This window comes from Hibiscus syriacus, unplaced genomic scaffold, assembly GCF_006381635.1.
Source record: "Hibiscus syriacus cultivar Baekdansim isolate YM2019G1 unplaced genomic scaffold, ASM638163v2 tig00112343_pilon, whole genome shotgun sequence".
In the NCBI taxonomy this organism is placed as follows: domain Eukaryota; kingdom Viridiplantae; phylum Streptophyta; class Magnoliopsida; order Malvales; family Malvaceae; genus Hibiscus; species Hibiscus syriacus.
In genome coordinates, this window is record NW_024063306.1 from 75,425 (window position 1) to 90,338 (window position 14,914).

At 35.8% G+C, this 14,914-nt stretch overlaps 1 protein-coding gene, 1 long non-coding RNA gene and 1 pseudogene across 5 annotated transcripts; 2 read left to right on the forward strand and 1 right to left on the reverse strand.

Moving 5' to 3' along the window:
• Positions 1–3,137: 3,137 nt before the first annotated feature.
• On the forward strand, positions 3,138–10,326 carry LOC120177952 (annotated as a pseudogene).
• Positions 10,327–11,325: 999 nt separating this feature from the next.
• LOC120177955 (GATA transcription factor 18-like) lies at positions 11,326–13,694 on the reverse strand. 4 transcript variants are annotated; one of them, XM_039183930.1, is made up of 8 exons: positions 13,507–13,694; positions 13,304–13,421; positions 12,809–12,868; positions 12,562–12,660; positions 12,279–12,347; positions 11,872–11,940; positions 11,667–11,735; positions 11,326–11,560 (listed from the first exon to the last, which is right to left on the reverse strand). In XM_039183930.1, the coding sequence occupies exons 1-8, from the start codon at positions 13,596–13,598 to the stop codon at positions 11,519–11,521; spliced, it is 618 nt and encodes a 205-aa protein (XP_039039861.1). In that variant the 5' UTR covers positions 13,599–13,694; the 3' UTR covers positions 11,326–11,518. The 4 variants fall into 4 exon arrangements, with proteins under 4 accessions (XP_039039861.1, XP_039039863.1, XP_039039860.1 ...); XM_039183932.1 differs by having other exon boundaries at positions 11,337–11,560; positions 11,667–11,744; positions 12,592–12,656; positions 12,805–12,868; positions 13,507–13,691; XM_039183929.1 differs by having other exon boundaries at positions 11,338–11,560; positions 11,667–11,744; positions 13,507–13,691.
• LOC120177956 lies at positions 12,713–13,064 on the forward strand. Its single transcript, XR_005521486.1, has 2 exons — positions 12,713–12,972; positions 13,015–13,064. It is a non-coding gene; the product is annotated as an uncharacterized LOC120177956 (long non-coding RNA).
• Positions 13,695–14,914: the final 1,220 nt, after the last annotated feature.

Sequence of the window (14,914 nt, forward strand, 5' to 3'; positions counted from 1 at the left end):
GGGGTGAAAGGAGACGTAATGGCACGTGCACGACGTCTGATGTGTGAACCCTATCGTGCAAGAAAAACCCGACGTAAAGCATCTACCTTATCGGGCCGTTGAAAATAAATTAATACATAAATCAGTAAATAAATAAATAAATAATGCTGAAAAAAGGTTATTTACATTTTTAGTATATTATTAAACAAATTTACCTCATTTCATAGAGTATGAACCTTATTTTGCAATGATGAAACAATCTCACGTAGAGCGGCTACCTCATCACGTAAAGTAGATACCTCACCACATAGCGCACCATTGTCATCACCTAAAACATCCACCTCACCACGTAAAGACCGTACCTCATCACGTAGCACACCATTGTCTTCACGTAAAGTACCAACCTCATGACGTAAAACACCGACCTCATCACGTAACTCCCCTAACTCATCCCGTGGAGGTGGAGAACAGAGAGATAAATGTTGTGTCCTCTTTTCGGTCGCCTATCATGAGGTGATGGTGGAGAAGAGGCTCGATCAGGTGATGGCTTCGGGTGTTGAGCTGTAGAATCGGCCCGATCAGGTGATGGCTCTCGAAGTACCTCTGTAATGGATAGTTGGCCTCCTAACAATATAAAAGCTCAAACAAAGTTAAACGTGTACTAGTAATAACTTGTTTATATATGGTAGTATTTGTGTGTTAACTTACATCATTCATCTTCGTATATGGTAGTAACTATTCCCAATCCAACAGGCGGATCCTCCTCCAAGTAATAGCCCTAGGAATATCATTTGAATTTTTTATCGCATATGTCCGCATGCTGGGGAAAGCCTCAAATATCCAAATCTACAAATAATATAATACACAAACATCAATAATTGTTAAATAATTAATTATAAATTTGGAAATATTATATAGAAATTATTACCTTGAAGGCCCAAATAAAGCCTGCCAAAGTGTATTTAGAACTATCACCCCGCAAACTTTTTCGGTCCTCAAAGGCAGACGACAACTTCTTCTAGGTAGCTTTCCATAGATATGAACCCCACGGAAACATGTTTCATGCATTTAGGTCATCTACCAATAATATTAGGTCCTCAGAAATAGGTTGTCTGCCCTCTTTGCCTAAAAAGCCGGCATGCAAAAGTAATAAATGGCATACTCAGACAACATCAAGGTCATCCATCCGAGTAAAACCATCTTTAACAAATAATATCTTCAAGTCTTCGACGTGTAAACTCGCTTCGACTTTGCCAGCTCAGGAAAAACCCGAGATAACCACGATGGGCGGGAGATATGACTAGTGTACCGGGTTACTTCATCGTGTCCGAAGCGTAGACCAATGATTAAGCAAAACTCCTCCCGCCCAAAACAAGTATACGCTGGAGGAAAATGAAACCATATCTCTTCATCACCACGTTGTATCCTCTCGGGTAGATCGTTAGTCATGGTCTGAAGAAACAAATGTGTCAACATAACATCTCCACCCGGATGTTGTACTTTCAGCCATGGCCCAAAGCAAGTATCCTCAAACAATTTTCTTTGTAGAGGTGTAAGCGTCGACACAATTTTAGTGGCTAGGCTTAATTTATTCCTTAAGGTCAATTGAGCCGAAATTTTTTTCTACAAAAGCAATAAACATACAAAGTTAGATATACCAAGAACTACAAATTATACACTATAAACATACATGATATTAAACAGTGAAAACAAAGTCAAATATAATTCAAACTAGCACGATATTCACCCAAGTCATTATTCCATCATAATTCACAAAATGCATCAGATAACATTCCAGAATTAAGCACTAATAAAACATTTAAAAGGACAACATATAGGTTTAGTGCAGGTTCAAGGACAACATAAAGAGTAGTAGTTTATTCTTGAAACTTAAATTCGCAACACTGTGAAGTTAGTATTTGTCTTTGTTTTTTGGTTGAAGTAATGCAATTCATTCAAGTTTCAATTTGCAGAAGAATAGTAGTTTCTGGAACTTAAATTCGTAATGCGAAAATGAAAATTGTAACGCGAAAATGAAAATCGCAACGCCAAACTAAATTCGCATTGCGATTTTCATTTTCGTGTTGCGAATTTAAGTTTCAAAAACTATTCTTCTGCAAATTAAAACTTGAATGAATTGCATTTGTTCAACAAAAAGACAAAACAAATATAAATACTAACTTCACAGGGTTAAAGACTAAACAGTTTAGCAGTATTGACAGCAACCGAATGAATTTACTAAGCAATCTAAGTGAAATAGTTAATCTATATATTGAAATTACCAGTAAATTTATCATCAATATAAGAAAAATCTAATAATAATACAAAAATTTCAAAATAAAAATAAGAGATTAAAAAAACTAACCATCGGTGATAGATTTTCCATTTCTGACTGTGAATGATTGTGAGGGTTGCTATGAGAGATGGAGATAGACAGATTTCGTCGGAGATGGGGACGTATTACGTCGGAGATGGGGACGGATGTCGTCGTAGAGAGTGAGAGATGAAGATGAGACTGAGTTGTGATTTAGGGTTTTAGGTTATGATTTGCGATAATACTGTTTACATTTGTGTTGCGAAATTAATATTGAAAATAAACGCACTTTGACTTCTGTGTTGAGATTTACAAATTCGCAATGCGATTCACATATTCGCGTTGCGAATTTGGAAACTGGTTTGCGAAATTGGAGTTTGCGTTGCGAATTTGTTGGTCATTTTCACAAATCCAAAAAAAGTTGATTAAAATCGTATATTATAAGACATTTTCGGCCACTGAGATTATTTTCTCATCAATTAAATCAATTTTAACCGAAGTTTGAACACCCTTGATAATAAACATCTCTACTAATTTTTTTTCAAATTTAGTCCTTTCATAGAGTACTACTATCCACACTGCCGTGTCAGTCCCGTTCATTCATGGAGGGGTACATCCGTTTCAATTTTATTTTATATTAATGAATTATTATAATATTAAAATATTTCACACATAAATTTAAAACTTTATATATATAACATTTATTTTGAATTACTTAATTAATATATATCAAATATTATAAAAATATAAAAAATATTTACTTTGTAATGGTTTTAAAATTATTAATACGAAAATACTGTATTATTATTTTTAAAAAGAAAAAAAAGAAAAGAGTTTTGCCTTCATCAGATATTCAATTTCTCTCCAACTCTAATTTCAAACAGCTTTTCTATCTAGGGAAAGGGGAAAAAATCTAAAAACCCTAGGATTCATAATAAAATCATTTCTAATACTCTCATCTTCATAAGTCTGTTAATCATTGAAACCAATGGCTGAAGAAGCAGCAGCAGCAGCAACATTGACTACGCCTCCATCATCTGCTGCTCCGTTGGGATCTTCCGTTATACCTATAGTGAACAAGTTACAGGACATCTTCGCTAAACTTGGTAGCCAGTCTACCATAGAGTTGCCTCAGGTGGCGGTGGTTGGAAGCCAGAGCAGTGGCAAGTCCAGCGTGCTAGAGGCCCTTGTTGGCCGCGATTTCTTGCCTCGCGGTTCCGATATTGCACACGTCGCCCTCTTGTCCTCCAGCTTCTTCAGACCAAGCGCAAACCTGATGGTTCCGATGAAGAATATGGCGAGTTTCTTCACTTGCCCGGCAAGCGTTTCTATGACTTCTCTGAGATTCGCAGGGAGATCCAGGTTCTTTATCGCTTGTTTCTTATGATTGATAAGATCAAAATTTAAGCCATTTATTACTTTTTTGTCCTTCTCTGACTGCTTATTTGATGTCTATTAGAATTTTAAGATAAATATTGAAGCCAGGAACATATTAATTAGATGAAATGCAAAATTTCTGGTTTCTAGAGGTAACTCTTTATCTTTTATATTATGACTCTTGGCACGACTATGTTTAGGCTGGTATTTTTTATAATTTCATTTTTCTTATAAAAAAAATTCAAATTCAATAACTTGATTCTTCTTGTCTTTAGGTGGATAGTCAGAGTGAGTACAAAACGCAAACTCTTAATTTACATTTTATTAGTTTTTTTCTCCACCTGGTTCTCTGATAAACTCTATCCCATTTTTGCTTTTTGCTTGCAAGTATACTAGGTTTTGATCAAGAAAGAACGTTTGCTATATGTGGCATTGAGGTTTTTATTAATGTATTTATTTTTTAAATATTGAAAAGATGAAAAATGTCTGAAGCCTCAATTGATGGCAGACTGAGACAGATAGGGAAGCTGGAGGAAACAAAGGTCTGTCTGACAAGCAGATTCGACTTAAGATTTTCTCACCAAATGTTCTTGATATCACTCTTGTGGATTTGCCTGGAATCACAAAGGTTCCCGTGGGTGACCAGCCCTCTGACATCGAAGCTCGAATTAGAACAATGATCATGTCATACATTAAACAGCCAAGCTGTCTGATTATAGCTGTTACTCCAGCAAATTCTGACTTAGCAAATTCCGATGCACTTCAAATTGCGGGAAATGCTGATCCTGATGGTGAATTCGACTATCAAAATCCCTTCTGCATTTGAGTTGCTGCTTCTATATATATTTTTAATTGAATCCTTTTGCTAATTTTCTTCTGGGCAGGTTACAGAACCATTGGTGTAATCACAAAGGTGCATGTTTGAATATGAAATTCCCTTTTCAATCTATGAAGTGACTTATATATTAGCTATTCTAGGTTTCTGATTATTTGTTGTGTATGAATCAGTTGGATATAATGGACCGAGGTACTGATGCTCGTAACCTACTGCTTGGAAAAGTAATTCCTCTGCGGCTTGGTTACATAGGTGTTGTGAATCGTAGTCAAGAGGTAACAATATAAGCAACCTTACAGAAATGAAGATATTGTCACTCTCTTTAAACAAACTTTTCTGAATACATTGTTAATATGGATGGTTTGCCATTCTTAGAGTTGTTTTTCTAAAGTATTATGCTATGGTCTTTACATCGAGATGCACTAGAGGCTTTTTTGTCTTTCATCAAATTGTTCCCTTGAATTAGAACATATATTAAATTTTCCTACCGTTTTACATGGTGGGACCTTCCTGATTATTTACATGTCCTGTCATTTTCTTTTTGTGGTCATATACCATATTTCTCTACTTGTTTCAAATGGTGCATGATATCGTTGGTTTATGTTTTAGGCAACCTGAAGTATATTTAAAAATTAGAATAGACCAAGATTGAATTTGATAAACCTAGATAACCAGTCAAAGGCATCAAAGCAGAGTCATTAGAAAGTTTTAAGTGGAACAAGCTAAAGTACACGGCTGATTTTAGAGCATTAACATATCAATAAAGACTAAAGACATTTAAATTTCTGAAGTTGGCTGGTCGCTAGATTGGGAATCAAGTGAAGAAAATGTATACAAGAGCTTTTATATGGAAACTCAATGAAAACCAAAACCCTTTTATTTCTTTCCGTCAAAATTATAATAGTTTTATTTCTAGATGGCTTCTTCCTCTTATATTCATCTACTGCTTATCAGGTATCTTATTTTACTAGCGTGCTAATAATTTCATTTTGCTCTTAATGTTATTCTCTAATCAGGATATTTTACTCAACCGGAGTATCAAGGATGCCCTCATGGCAGAGGAAAAATTCTTCCGCAGTCATCCAGTATGGGGGACTCAACCTCTAACTATTGTTCATGATTTTATACAGTTGCCACAATCAATCTGCTTATTTCTTTTGACTTGTTAATAGGTATATAACGGTTTAACTGATCGTTGTGGTGTACCTCAGCTGGCGAAAAAGCTGAACCAGGTAAGACATTTGCTAGATGATGTTTTAATAACTTCTATGTAATATAATTTTTAAATTTCATGCTGGTACTTACGTTCTAGTAATAATATCATGTGCCTCTGAAGCTTCAGGTAATGTGCCCACACTTGCTATAAATGTTTACATATTCCTTTCTGTATCTATCCCCTTGTTTATGTTTATGTTTATGCATTTGGTGGGAAAAATTCTACTATTTACTTCCAATCAGATTGGAACTGGCCTATTGTAGAATTTGCGTAATTTCACTCTATCTAAGTCTGCAGCCTTATTTATATTATCTCAAGTGCTACTGATTGCCTTGCACCTTTTATCTGAATCAATTCTCTTCTTTGCTCTAAAGAGTTGTTTAAGAGTTTATGCTAGTTGAGTACTTATTTGCATCCTGTTTGTCGAGCATGAAAAAAGACATGTATGCTTTGCTTTAGGGATTTCCCCCCCTTTTATTGCTTTGCTGAGTTTTTATTTGTTGTTTCCCATGTAGATTTTAGTACAACATATCAAGGCAATACTTCCTGGACTGAAATCACGCATTAGTTCAGCACTGGTTTCTGTGGCAAAGGAGCATGCAAGCTATGGAGAAATCACTGAATCAAAGGCACGTATATCTGAATTTGGTTGTACAAAAAGAACCCAGAATAATTTTCTCATGACTAGAGTATGGTTTCGTAACCTATAGGCTGGCCAGGGAGCTCTTCTGCTGAATATTCTGTCAAAGTACTGTGAGGGTAAATGTTTTGTTTTGCTTTCTGTAAATTTCTTATTAATATTTTGAACCACCTGTTATTACATTATACTATGTTGGTATGATACCCGTGAATCTGTGCCATGTTGGAAACAGCGTTCTCATCAATGGTTGAGGGGAAAAATGAACAGATGTCTACATCTGAGCTGTCTGGTGGAGCAAGGATTCACTATATTTTCCAATCAATCTTTGTTAAGAGCTTAGAGGTGTGTAGCCTGATATCTGTGCCTTTGATATTAGAATCTGCGTTCACTTAGGATTTTTGCTTGCCGGATTTCTTTTCCGTTCCATCTTAGAAGTGCGTATATTATACATATCTATCATTTATCATTAATATTCTATTGATTCTAGTGTTGAGTGCATTTCACTCCCCCATGTGATTGTGCACTAGTTGTCTGCAAGGACAGGATGTTCCAAATAAATATGACAAAACCTTATTGATAAAAGGAGTTTTTTGGTTTGATGATATTAATTTCTTTTTCTGGGCAACTGCATCATGTAAAACAGACTTTAGTTATTACACTGCTACTTTAGAAATTGCTCAGAGCCTCAGAAGTGCCTCTGAATGAGAGCCTTTATGTAATTGCTTCACTTGATGCTGGTTTTGAGTTTTTCTGTTAACTGATTTGTGTACAGGAGGTAGATCCATGTGAAGGTTTGACTGATGATGACATACGAACTGCCATTCAGAATGCAACTGGTCCTCGATCTGCACTATTTGTACCTGAAGTACATTCTACTGGCTCATATTTTAAATCATTTTTATCTAAGAAAATTCTTTTTCCCCCAAACTTTCCTGGAATTCTTTTATGTTAAACTTGGTGCATATTGATGTAATACAAGTGTGATATGTAGGTCCCATTTGAAGTGCTTGTAAGAAGGCAAATAGCACGTTTGCTAGATCCAAGTCTTCAATGTGCCAGGTTCATATATGACGAGTTAATAAAGGTGTTTTGTATTCAAGATTATCGTTATAGTCTCACGGCTCTATCACTTGCCAATCTAAGTTTTCTAATGGAATCATTTTGTATCCAGATTAGTCATCGCTGTATGATGAATGAACTGCAGCGGTTTCCTGTTCTAAGAAAGCATATGGACCAAGTTATTGGGAATTTTCTCCAAGATGGCCTTGAACCATCTGAGACAATGATAGGACATATTATTGAAATGGAGGCATAGTTCTGTTAATTTTCGTTTATTATTGTTATTATTTTATGTTTCTTGTCCTAATTGTGTTGTAAGTCATGAACTTGGTAATGTTGATGTGCAATACTTTTTATACTCATATGAGCTTTTCTGAGCACTTCACTCACTTTTGACACACCCCCTTCAATTTTGCAGATGGATTACATAAATACTTCCCACCCAAATTTTATTGGTGGGAGCAAGGCTGTAGAGCTTGCCAATCAACAGATAAAGAATTCTAGGGTTCTTATGCCTGTATCTAAAGCTAAGGTAGGCCTCCGCTAGGAGTCATTTCTCTGGTATCAATGCTTTTATTTATTTCTGATTCCTCTTGTTTTTCATTCTTTCCATGTTTCTTTATTACCTTAATCAGGATGGTTTGGAGCCTGATAAGGCACCTACTTCTGAAAGAAATATTAAATCTCGGGCTATTATTGCAAGACAAGTTAATGGAATTGCTGCTGAGCAGGCACGAAAATTTGGTTTCTGCTGCTCAATCTATGATCTTCCTTCTTTGCTTTTCCAATCCTTTTTTCTCCCTCATCATAAGTCAATCTATTCATTGCGTGCAGGTAGTCCGTCCTGCTGCAGATGTTGAGAAAGTACCATCAACTGGTAGGGTGTCATTATGAATTTAGTTGAATTTATTGTGCTAAAGTTTGATATTCTTTCTGTGGTACTTGTATGATGTGATGGTCAAGTATTAAGAATTCTGTCCTAAAATATGGGTTTGGGGGTGTATTATGTGAATGATGTTCTATGTGTGGGTTTTATCAGGAAGCACAAGTGGGTCAACTTGGGGTATCTCATCAATATTTGGTGGCAATGATAACCGCTCAACCGTGAAAGGGGTCTTGACAAACAAACCATATACAGAACCCGCTCAAAACATTGAACATTCCTTCTCCATGATCCATTTGAGGGAGGTGCGTACAAATCAAATTCATCAAGGATCTTTGTTAGATTAAAAAAATGTGTTTATTGTGACAAGCTTTCGTTTTTATTCAGCCCCCAACTCTGTTGAGGCCTTCAGAATGTTCAGAAACTGAAGCTATTGAAATTGCTATCACCAAATTGCTCTTAAGATCATACTATGAGATTGTTAGGAAAAATGTAGAGGACTCTGTACCTAAAGCAATTATGCACTTCTTGGTAAGTTTTAAACCGAGTAAATTTGTTAATTACACATCCTTGTGTCTTTTCTGTTTATTGGGTTCACTTTCAAATTCCTGACAACTAAAATTCCAAAAGCATTGTGTGCTGCAATTAGGAGATCGTATATCATTATATTCTGGCCAAATTAATTTCCATTTTCACCTCTATATCAGGCTAGCAACTATGTGTGCCGACCTAAATAATATTTGGTGCTAAATATGTTGATTTCTATCCTCCACTAGTTTAATGTGGAGGGATGTACATATCAAGCACACTGAACAGTGTTACTGTTTATATTGGCTAATGTGTTTTAATTGGTAGACTGGTCACAAAACATGGTTGTATAAATGTGGTCTGCTTGTCCAATTAAAGAATGGACCTAGCAATTAATCAAAATGTTTGCTCGGGGTCCAATAGGTTTATATGTGTCGTATGTTCCTTGTATTGGATCCTTAAAATGATGTTGTTTGCCATGAGTATAAGACTGTATTGCTAACAATAGTTGTGGTCCAATGTTACATTGAAGTATTGCATGATTATTAATCTCTGTCAATAATATCTATATCCAGGTAAACCATTCGAAACGTGAGCTTCACAATGTTTTTATCAGAAAGCTTTACAGGTGATATAGAGCTTTGTTTGTTTCTTTAGATTTGATTTTAATTATATATCCTTTTGACAGTCTTGTTGACTGATGATTATCCTGTATATCTTATGATCCGGAACAGAGAAAGCCTGTTTGAAGAGATGTTACAGGAACCTGATGAGATTGTTTGTAAGAGGAAACGTACTCGAGAAACACTCCGAGTTCTCCAACAGGCATTCAGGGTGGGTTCTCTTCACTGCGTATCAACATGTCAACATATTATAATCTCTAGAATGAAATACATTACTTGATTACGTGTTGCTGGTGCTCTTACTGTTGCTTAATTCTGGTTTCTCGACATAAAGCCTGCATTTACTTTTTCTTTTTAATATTTTTTATAGACATTGGATGAATTGCCATTGGAAGCTGAAACAGTTGAGAGGGGATACAGTTTGGGTTCTGATCCAACAGGCCTGCCAAAGATTCATGGATTGCCAACATCATCAATGTATTCCCCAAGAAGTGGTTCAAATGATTCTTATGCAGCTTCTCCTAAAATCTCAAAATCTCGTGTGTCGTCTCACTCGGGGGAGCTACAACCACACTTGTTTGGTGGTAGCTCAGATTCAAATGGAAACGGACGTGGTTACATGCCGGGCCTCTACCCTACAGTTGATCTGTAAGCTGTTTGAATGTGCAATTTTGCATCTTGATGCATTTTTATTCATTTTCTCCCCCTATATCTTTGGAATTCCTCCAACCAAAGGCAGCGTAATGGTAAACAAGTGTTATTTTTGACGGCTAGATATCCGCAGGTCAGCTATTATGCATTTGCTTTTTTTGGTCAGTAGTATTTCCTTGTTCTACTACCGTAAATCGCTCCCAGAAGAATAATTGGAGTGAGAATTTATTGCTCCCGAAACAATAATGTGAGTGAAAAAAACAATGCTTTCATTTTGCCAATATAGTTTTTCATTGCCCTTCCTTTTTACATTCTCTTATTGCCCCCGTATTTGTTGATAGTTTTACATTCTCTCTTATTATGGTGTTCGTATCCAATTTTGTTTCTTTGATGTGATATTTGAATGCACTCATCTTCAGTATTTCTGGGAAGAAATATGTAATTGCTATTTTGTCTTGTTATAATTTGGAGGGGAAAAAATAACTATCATCTTATTTGCTGGGATAAGACTTCAAACCTCTTGGTGATCTGAATAGAGAGTCCATAATAAATTTGATTGAATCGGCAAGTTGAACATTGATTGTTATATAAAAAGAATTCATTTGCAGATAAAAACTTATTGATAACCGTCACTGTTATTTCAGTGCTTAGAATATTTTGTAGTTTTGAGTACAAAGTTGTAGGTCGGTGCACAATGGCCAAGTGGTATATGCAGGTCTTCAATAGTGTATCGTTTTCAAACATCAAAATTTCAATTTCATGATTATATTATTATTATATAGACAAGAAATGGTTAAGGGCAATATTAAACAATTTTAAAAAAATAGTTCAAAATATTCAAGTGTTATATTAATTGATGCAAATATATTGGCATCGGTCTAACACGTTTAAGATTATTAAATATTTAATATGGGTAACAAATTTTTTTAATATTGATAAGATTGTATAGGTCTAGAGAATAAGATTTATTGATCTATTTAAACTTAAGATCAAATTCGTAAAATTTATATTAATTTGTTTATTTAGTAATTAGATAAAAAAATTTACTTTGATGACCAAAATAGAACGGAACCTTAATTTAGTGATTGGTGGTTAATTTACTTGAAAATAGATAACCATAATGTGATAAAAGAGCCACACTCTTTATAAACGCGATTTTCATATGTAGGGGAAATAAGGGACAGTTATATATTATTCACATTACAATTACAACAAAACAAAAGGGGCTGTTAAGTTTAGCACTCGCATACAAAGGGGATGATCCTGATCCTGATCCTGATCCTGTGACTATATATATATATATATATATATATCAAATCTCCGGAAACCTATAGTTAAGTTGATAGCGGCTTTTGCCTTGCTCAAAACATGTCAGCGAAAGTAAACCTCCACCTCAGAGGATCGGAAAAGATCTCAAGTCCCAGGCCACACGGTCCCGATATCATCGATGTCAACCTGAAATAGAGTTTGTATTTCAGGAATTGCAGGAAGTAACATTTTTGGCTTATATGGCTACTTTTCCTACATGGTTGATGCCAGGTCTGCTAAAGAAAACACTTGCCTGCTCGTCAAAATGTGAAGGAATCTCAAAATCCGACCCGGAAGCATTGGCAAGCTCTTCCAGTGTTTCCTGCATGTCCTAATGCCCATGTAAACGAACTTAGAAAGTCCATTACGAGTTTATCGAAGTCTAACCCATTAAAAGGAAATTTGCTTGTATCGGACAAAAAAAAAACAAAAGAAATTGTTTGTGACAAGTCCCATACCTCATCATCTAGGTTGACCGAGGAATTCTCCACCTGGATGAGAAAAGGATGAGAACTTTGTGCAAATTCCTGCACATCGGTGGGCAATATTTGGTAAATCAACAGAATGCAATCACTTACAAACTGATAATTCTAGCCATTGAACTCATATAACGACAAGACAACAAAATACTAAAAGTAAAAAAAAATAAAAATTGGAGCACAATTCTTTTATATAGCTTATGCATCTATAAGTGGCAAGACTCTAACAAGGCCACATCTTTGCTGGAATGGAGTATATCGAGTTCACTTTAAACCAGACAACAAAACTCTTGGTGCATCAAGTTTGAAATGTTACATCTTAGAATCTTCCATATAGTGGGAAAAATCACAAGATGAACCCCTCCCACCCGTCAATAGAATCTCACCTGTTCGTTTGATCTTATCAAATGATTTTCAGAATCCAAAGGTGCAGGCTTGGACTCTTCTGAGCTACCCTGATGATAGGAAACAGAATGTAAAGAAATCATATGACAGGATGAAGCATTGGTGTTCTGTGTTTCACAGCTAACATTACTTCCTTTTTTGAAACAAAGGTAAATTAGATAGGAAAACCAACTAAAACCAAAACCTAGCTAAAATGAAACACATAGCACTTAGCACATCAATGAAATTTGAACTTGCAAAGTATCATGTTACACGCATATTTACCTCAAGTGACACAGGGAAATCAATCAATACCTTCTCATCATTGTTGGCAAAAGAATTTTCTGGTTCCATCTTTGAAGGCTTAAGATCAGATTGAGCTTTCTGAGAGGTAAAAATAAAATATTGAGCTGAATAAAATGTTAACTCTGTTCACAAGGAAAACAATAATAGCAACTGAAAATGAGAGTGCTAAATTAAGTGGAGAATATAATCCTACGGTAATGAACACGTCAGATCTCCATATACATACCGGCTCATTTGAATCAAAGTGAGTATTCCTCCCTCCTTTTCTAAGAACTCTCAGTGTTCCCTTGAAATTAAAAGAAAAAGAAACAATATGGTAAATTGCAAATAAAGAAAAGAATTATTATTATGGATACTATCAGGGAACAACCAGGTTGATTGCAGAACGGGGTTACCATGCTAAAGAGATTCAATAAGAAATGATAAGAGGAGGGCATGGCCACTGCATTCTAGGCAATAAGTTAACTCTTCTCAATAGAAAGGAAAATCAATCCCCAAATACTTCAAAATCTGGTAAATGAATTATAGAAGGTTATCTCATGTAAGAATCGTCAAAGTTTGTACCTACAGTGCTACAAAAGAACACGACCCAAAAACTAACAAAATCTGATGAAATATAGTAAACTTCGTAACAAAACTAAATTAAGTTTGAATGTCTTCAGCCTGCATAAAAAGTCAACAAAAGCAAATTTAAGTAAAAGAACACTTCCGACAGACCAACCTTGTTTGCCCACATAAGGCCACAAGCATTGCAAAGTGTTCTAGGACCAGCTGGCCCCCTACGCATTGCTGGAGTTAACTTCTCACTGATCCCACAGTGTTGACAACTATGAAAACTTCTAAGAAACAAAACAAGAGAAGAAAAACACCTTTAATACAATTAACATCAACAAGAAAGAAACAAATAAGCCCCTTCAAACTTACACATATTCAGGGGTGTCATCACTTTGATCACAGCTTCCATCAGCTGAATTGGACTCCTTGAATGATGCAAACTGTCCATTCTTACGATGCATCCTTGTGGAAGATACAAGTTATTGCAGAGATTAGTAAAATGTAATTCAGGAAATTGTATTAATTGTAGAGATTTCAGGACTTCAATCTTAAGCCTGATCGTGTGCTTCATTTTATGACAAACTTTAGGAGAAGGAAGTTTCTTGATAGTTTCCTAGTTTATATTGGCTGTAGTAGTATATAAATACATAGGTTGTGTCGAGAATATCTAAATTAAATATTAGATAGGATCCGTTTTAATTAGATAGAATCAGTTTTTATTCTATTAGTTATTAGATAGGATCATTTTTAATTAGATAGAATCAGTTTTTTATTCTATTAGTTATTAGATAGGATCATTTTTAATTAGATAGAATCATTTTTATTATGTTGCTAATTTTATGCATCTTTTTATGTAAAGTTGTTACATTGTAAACTCTATTTAAGTCAGCCATATTTAGCAGAAATAAACACAATTTATTCTGAACAAGTTTTTTTTTCTTTCTTTATGGTATCAGAGCCAAAATGGCCAAATTCTACGATGATACCTCTGGTATCGACTCTATGAGTTCTACTCGCTCACCTTCAATCACCCTAAACACTGAATCCTTCCAAAACATATCCATCACTTCTCACAAGTTGAATGGAAATAATTTCTTACAGTGGTCACAATCTGTGAAACTGTTTATTCGTGGCCGTGGAAAATTCGGCTATCTCTCAGGTATCACTACGAAACCTGCCGAAGAAGATGAAGAATCTGAAAGATGGGAGGCAGAAAACTCGATGATTATGTCTTGCCTCATAAATTCCATGGATCCGAGTGTAGGGAGAACTTATCTCTTCCTACCTACTGCTCATGACATTTGGAATGCTGTGAACGAGACCTATTCTGATCTCGGGAACGCAGGACAATGGTTTGAACTAAAAACTCGATTATGGAGGCTAAAACAAGGAGAAAAAACTGTCACTCAATACTACACTGAACTCAAGACCTTGTGGCAAGAGGTGACATGTTCAGCCTATGAATGGAGTTGTGCTAAGGACAGGGCTCTATTCCAGAAGATGGTGGAAAAACGCGTCTTCGAATTCCTTGTCGGCCTTAACAAGGAATTGGATGAAGTCAGAGGGCGCATCCTTGGTCGTGAACCACTACCAAGCACAAGAAAGTCTTCTCCGAAGTCAGACGAGAGGAGAGCCGGACAGTCATGCTTGGAGGCCACTCACCAAACCCACCGAGTCTTCTGCCTTGTTCTCGGGTCAGCCACCCGTCGCAACGATCGTCGGAACGACAGAGATCGGCCAATCTGCGAGCACTGCAACAAGCCGGGACACACTAAAG

What these genes read in the sequence shown, in the direction of transcription:
- LOC120177955 (XM_039183929.1), bottom strand. Translation starts at nt 13,598, where the DNA reads ATGCATCGTAAGAATGGACAGTTTGCATCATTCAAGGAGTCCAATTCA. An exon ending in GATGACACCCCTGAATATGT is followed by an intron (nt 13,422 to 13,506) that starts GTAAGTTTGAAG and finishes TTTGTTTCTTAG; the next exon opens with AAGTTTTCATAGTTGTCAAC. An exon ending in CGGTCAACCTAGATGATGAG is followed by an intron (nt 11,745 to 11,871) that starts GTATGGGACTTG and finishes CATGGGCATTAG; the next exon opens with GACATGCAGGAAACACTGGA.